The sequence below is a fragment of the Cebus imitator genome, unplaced genomic scaffold, assembly GCF_001604975.1.
Source record: "Cebus imitator isolate Cc_AM_T3 unplaced genomic scaffold, Cebus_imitator-1.0 Scaffold103, whole genome shotgun sequence".
Classification (NCBI taxonomy): domain Eukaryota; kingdom Metazoa; phylum Chordata; class Mammalia; order Primates; family Cebidae; genus Cebus; species Cebus imitator.
Window position 1 is genome coordinate 188,313 of NW_016107418.1, and position 6,377 is coordinate 194,689.

Genomic DNA, 6,377 nt, shown 5'->3' on the forward strand with positions numbered 1-6,377 from the left:
ACTTGTTATCTTTGAGAGAGAAGAAAAGGAAAAAAAAAAAAGCCAAATCAAAATCAATTATTTGGACAATTACCTAACTCAATCGAAGGACAATAGCTCAGAAAGTCCAAGTAACTGTTATGAAGCATGTTGTAAGTTGGCAGAAGAAGGGCATATGGGGTGGAATAGGGTCTAGTTCCTCAGGGTCAGGCACTGAGAATAGCCAACGTTTTTATTGTTCTATATGGTAATAAAACACAGTCCCTTTATACCCCAAACTGAACCCTGCAAAGCCCCACACAGCAATCCTCAACATACAAGAATGCAGGCTGCTTGGCATTTTCTTACATTCTCTAAGCCACTGCACTTCCCACAACCCAATCCTACAATATCTTCGTATACAAAGAACACCATAATACGCATGCAATAATTTAATTAAAGCATTTTGTTACATTCCTAAGTGTTACATATTATAGGTAACACACACACACACACATACAAAATAACTTCAGCAAGCAGCTTTCATTGAAATCCAAATGAAGAAACACAGAGCTATTTCAATCCTGACAAATTATTTCTGAACAGGAAGGGGTGGGAGAATCAGCATCAGTCACCACTTGCTGTGTACTTATGCTGCATCAGGCACTTTAACATGCATGATCTTATTTAATTCCCTCAAATGGAGGTAGTCAGTACCATCACCCTCTCCATTTACAGCCCAGACAACACGTCCCTAGTTCATGAAGCTAAGTAGAAGCAGGGGCATGATTCCAACCCAGGTCTCTAAGTTTAAAGACCCTACTCTTTTCTATTATGTTACAGTGGGTCAAAAATATCCCCAAAATTTAGTTAATAAATTTTAAATCTGCTTAACAGACAAAAACAGGCAAATGTACACGATGCTCCAAACCAGAACTTGAATACCCCTGAGTATATGATGCGTAATCTAGTTTTTAATCTGTTCAAAGGTGGCTGCAAACGTCAATGCTTCCAAGTCTTCATCATTTAGTTCTTCTCTACTCTTCCCACATCTGCATATTTACATTTATGGGAGACCCAGTGGAAGTCCCTATCTGTACGGAAATCAATGTTTGCATATGTGGAACCTGGTCACTGTAAGAACAGTTTTATATAAAATTAGCTCATTATGATTATTATTATTATTTTAGAGATGGAGTCTCGCTCTGTCGCCCAGGCTGGAGTGCAGTAGTGTGATCTCGGCTCACTGCAACCCCTGCATCCCGGGTTCAAGCAATTCTCCTGCCTCAGCCTCCCTGTAGCCGGAACTACAGGCACACACCGCCATGCCTGGCTAATTTTTTTTCTTTTTTTTTTGTATTTTAGCAGAGACGAGATTTCAGCATGTTGCCCAGGCTGGTCTTGAACTCCTGAACTCAGGCAATCCACCTGCCTCAGCCACCCAAAGTGCTAGGGTAACAGGCATGAGCCACTACGCCCGGTCAAAATTAGATTATTTTTATGACTTGTTGCAAAATCCTCTTTTTAGGTTAGAGTTTCATTTAACACTCTTTAACTTACATGCCCACAACACCCAAATTTAATACACTTTTTTTTTTGTTTCTTTGGGAGACAGGGTCTCTCTCTCACTACAGCCTTGAACTCCTGGGCTCAAGCTAACCTTCCAAAGCGCTAGGATTACAGGAATAAGCCACTGTGCCTGGCCCTGTATTTAACACACTTTAAAAGTACATGGTCAAGTTCCTGCTAGAAAAGGTGCAAGTGAATGAGAAATCTAATGTAGGGGCCAGCTGTGTGATCTTGGGATAGCACTTAAACGCTCAGTCCCAGTTCCATTATTAGTAAAACAAGGATGATGAAAAGTACCTATAGCATAGTACTATTATGAGGATTACAACAAACAATAGGACATAGGCTCTTCAGATGTGCCAGGCCCTGTTCTGAGTGCTCAATAAATGCCAGCAATTACCACCAGAGAAACTGTAGATCTAACAGAAAAGAATACTCTTATGAAGACTAACAGCAATCTCAAAGTGGATTCCATATTAGAAGCCGATTAACACCTTTTTTTTTTTTTTTAATTGTACTTTAGGTTCTTGGGTACACATGCAGATCATGCAGGATTGTTGCATAGGTACATACATGGCAAGGTGGTTTGCTTCCTTCGTCCCCCGTCACCTATATCTGGCATTTCTCCCCATGTTATCCCTCTCCAACCTCTCCACCCCACCCCCCGCTGTCCCTCCCCATCACCCCCGCCAACAGACCCCGGTGTGTGGTGCTCCCCTCCCTGTGTTCTTCATTGTTCAATACCCGTCTATGAGTGAAAACATGCGGTGATAACACCTATTCTTTGGTCAATTGTTGACAAAGTCTTTTTTCCCTTTATTAATTAAAATGTATTTATCTTGGGTGCCTGTTAAGTGTGTTTACTTTGTAAAAATTTATCAAGCCATACACTTACAATGTGTGAACTTTTCTGTATATATTCTATTTTTCAATAAAGTTTTAAAGACATGTATTAGTTTGGGCCCAGAGAGATGTTGCTCTACATTCAAGCCCAGGCAATGTCAAATACATTCGCTATTTCCTCCGAAAACTATTAATCTCACAATGATTGTCTCCCCTTTTAACACCACAGTATATGCCAGAAATCATCCCACGAATCACGTAAGTTTTGAAAATAAAAACCACCTGCCACCTCATGCAAGGGCTGATTACATACTTATGTTCTATGTATAAAACGCCAAAACTAGGAATTTCAGAACTACAGTTAAATTTAAACAAAATAAAAGTTGCCAGAAACCCTTACTTAGTCACTTCAGGAAGCCACTGAACGGTAAGACTGGGCCACTGAAGAGCATGGGTCATAACCAGGTCATATAGAAACGGTGTATTCTTCTTCCAGATTTTATATTCTTCATTGATGACACGCTCCTCCACAGTATCTTCAAACACTGAAATTTGGAGAAAGCCCACAAGATTAAGTGGCTGAGATGGATTGAAGTCAGAAATTGGAGGTCATCTCAAGATGGCCACACCTCATGTACGTTTTCCTTTTACCTCTAATTTGGACACGGACAACTAACTGCTCTTCCAGGAGGCGGAGAAAATACTAACACAACCAGGAAGCGTATTTTTTTCAGTTGAGATCAATACCTCCTGCATATAATTGTTTACCCTATTACAGCTGTTCGCACCTGTTCTAAGATGACGACTTATATGTACAGGGGCTGCGCGACCCACTCGGTAAGACAAATGCACATGTAGCAGAAGCCCACAGGCCCAGTCCCTTCATTCCCCATCAGGGGAGGCCCCAGCTCCCACGACGCCCGCCTCGGCCGCCATAGGCCGGAGGGCTCCAGCAACACCGGACAAGGGCCGCGACCCCGAGGCGGTCGACGCGCGCGCGTGTGAAGAGCCGCGGTGTTCGCTTCCAGGCGGCGGCGGCCGCCTCCGCCCCGGGGCCGAGGGCGCCGGAGGGAGCGAAGCCGCTGGAGGAGGGAGGGAAGGAGGGGGGCCCAGTCCTCGGCCCCGCGCCGGGCTCCGGAAGTGCTCGGAGCCCTCGGCTCGGCGGTCCCGTCCCGCGCAGGCCCCACGAGGCGCGCGCCCAGCCTCGCGCCCGGCCCCGCCCCCTGCTCCGCACGCCAATTCGCGCCTTTCGCCGGCGCGTGCCGCGGCCTCGCGCGCCCGCCGCCCCCCGCGGCCCCGGCGCGCGCCGCCCCGCAGGGCCTCTTACTCTCTTTACTCGCCATCTTGCGTCGGGTCGTTCGCCCCTCGCCGCCGCCTCGGACTCCCCTAGTTAGCCAAGAGCAGCCCGACAGCTGGCGCTCCTGCCTTTCCCAAGCGGGTCACACACTTCCCGCTCACGAAAGCCCGGGCCCTGTCTTGCGGCCTGGGTGCTCCCCAGACGCCGCGTCCTTCCTTCCTGCCTCCTCCCCGCTCGCGGGTACCGAGGTCTGAGGCGCTCTTCTCTCTCTCTCCAAACTTGGAACGAGACTTTTCAACCCGCGCCTCCCAGCCCGCCCAGGCAGCTGAGCGCAGGCGCATCCGCCCTGGGAAAAGTGAGAGGCGGCGGAGAGGCGGGTCTGGGAGCCAACGGCTCTGGCGCCGCGACCAATGAAGTGCGGCGGGCGGGTTTCACGCGGCGTTCGGGGGCGGGCTTCTGGGGGTGGGCGGGGCGTGTCGCGGCAGGAAGTTGGCGATGCGCAGGCGCGAGGGCTCGCCCGGCGCTCCCAGGGCCAGCCGCGGGGGCGGATGGGGGCGTGCGGGGGCGGGGCGAATGGAGGCGCGGCTGGCCGGCTCCGCGGGGGCACCGCGCCCGGGGGCGGCGAGCCTTGGGGCCCGCGGGGCGTGGTTGCTTGTAGCGGCAGCGGTGGTGGGGGCGAGAGGGGGGCAGGGTGGCTGCCGCCGCTTAGCCAAGCAAAATCTCAGAGCAAGAGGGGAAAATGGTTCCTGTTCTCGAGAGATTACTGTGCCTTCAATGTCTCTCTGATAATCACGCACATGCAATTCTCTGCCTCCCTGATGTTCTCCTCCCGCCCACTGGTCTTTCCTGGGGCCCGATCGGGCCGAGGTGGGACTGGTCTCAGATGGAGGAGACCTTTTGGAGAGGCCGCGGGCGTTTTCTGCCTGCAAAAGCCGCCTGGCCGCCCTGTTCGGCTAAATGTGAAGCGTGTGGTGGCACAGGCCGCCGGCGGGCCAAAGCCGATTTACATTAAATTACATTTTAATTTGTTGGATATGTGGGTCCTTAAGATGACGGTTTGCGGCCTCTTCGTGCCTCAGGGGATTTTGTTACTGCACTGGCATTCCTTTCTCATCCCAGCCCCGGCCCCTGCTGAGTCATTTTTGTCACCTGCAGGGGTCCCAGAGCGACCCCACCCCAAGCTGGCGGAGCTGGGGAGAGCTGGACTGAGCTGCCCTGGGCCTGTTTACCGCCCTGCTTTGCCAGGGAACTTCGCAGCCCCTGAGGAGGCGGGGGGTGGGGAAGGAGAAAGCTTGCTGAAAGGCCAAAAGGGGAATGGAGAGAAAAAAATGAGGGCCTGGAGCAGAGGGGACGGAGTTGGGGGAGGCGACCAAGGTGCCTGCGTGCAAAGGGAACCGAAGCGTACGTCCAGCTCCAAGAGAGGCTCCTCTTGCAAAAGCACCCCCGGAACATTTGCTGCCTTGATACCTTTCCAAGTGCCTTCATGCTCAGATGCTATCTTGCAGATGCTGTTGTCATGCCCACTTTTCTGACCGGGACGCAAACCCAGAGGTTAGTCAGTGGCAGATCCAGTCACATTCCCTTCTGTAGATATTTATCGTCTTCTTTTCGATACAATACAATTCATTATTATAGCGCACTCCCTCCAGGCGGGGTCCAGGAATCTTGTTAGTGCCTAAGGCGGAGGGGGTGGCTGGAGAGGGAGAGTTGGAAGGGTGTTTAAGCAATACAGCCCTTATATTAGGACACTGGTTAGTCAGACCTTTTCTAAAAGGACCCAGATAGTAAATACTTTAAGCTTTAGGGGCAACTGCTCACTCTGTCGCGTTGTAGCGCAAAGCAGCCATGGAAAATGTGTATACATTTGGCCGTGTTCCAATAAAACTACAGACACTGAAATCGTTTTCACGGGTCACAAAATCTTCTTTTGATTTTTTTTTCAACCACTTTAAAATGGAAAAACCATTCTCAGCTCGAGGGCCATACAAAACCATGTGGTGGGTTAGATTTAGTCGGAGGACTGCAGTTTGCCCACCTTGTTCTAGAATAATTGTACCTTATGGCTCTGCTTCAAAGAGAACCTCGTGTGCAAAGCGAGAGGCGGCTTGGGAGATGATTTGTATCCCTTTAATACAGTGTACTCATTTCTGATAAGAAGGCATGATTTCCAAAACCTTATTAAAAGAAATGTTTAAAGGACTGGAAGAAAAGAAATCTTCCCAGACGGTGTGGCTTTAAAATCTTAATACTGTTTACCTCAGTGAGGGTCAAGGAAAGAAATATGAAACAAATATTTTGGGAGTTTCTGAGAATATTCACACATTATCATACATTGAATCTGAAAATATGTACAGCATATTTCATTAGTTTTGCATTTTTGTTAAATTGAATCTGTTAATTCTATTTAATTGTTTTGGCCTTTTCTCCATCAACTACTTTTTTTGCATTAAAAAAAAGTAATACGTTTTCTCTCTTGGATTGCTGAACTGTTGGGTTTGTTTTGTCTTTCTCCCCAACCTCTTAGCTCTGGGTCCTAATCTTTTCTGGCACTTTTTCTGGGGTTATTCGTTTTGTCTCTCCCGTGCTCAGCTGATAGAGTAAGACGCAAACAGGTGCACACACACAAGGAAGGGATGGATTTTATTACATTTTTTGAAAATGCAAATTCTAAATGGACTTCATGATTGTGCTTAGTCACAACTTGAAGTTT

The 6,377-nt window shown here is 48.7% G+C and overlaps 1 protein-coding gene across 1 annotated transcript in view; it reads right to left on the reverse strand.

The window, feature by feature from the left end:
* Positions 1 to 4,115, reverse strand: part of RBBP7 (RB binding protein 7, chromatin remodeling factor) — a 24,409-nt gene extending 20,294 nt beyond the window's left edge. The window contains exons 1-2 of the mRNA XM_017537474.1: positions 3,698 to 4,115; positions 2,771 to 2,915 (exon numbers count right to left, since the gene is read on the reverse strand). Of these exons, the coding sequence (XP_017392963.1) occupies positions 2,771 to 2,915; positions 3,698 to 3,713 (161 nt within the window). The 5' untranslated portion in view covers positions 3,714 to 4,115. The remainder of the gene's footprint in view (positions 1 to 2,770; positions 2,916 to 3,697) is intronic.
* Positions 4,116 to 6,377: the final 2,262 nt, after the last annotated feature.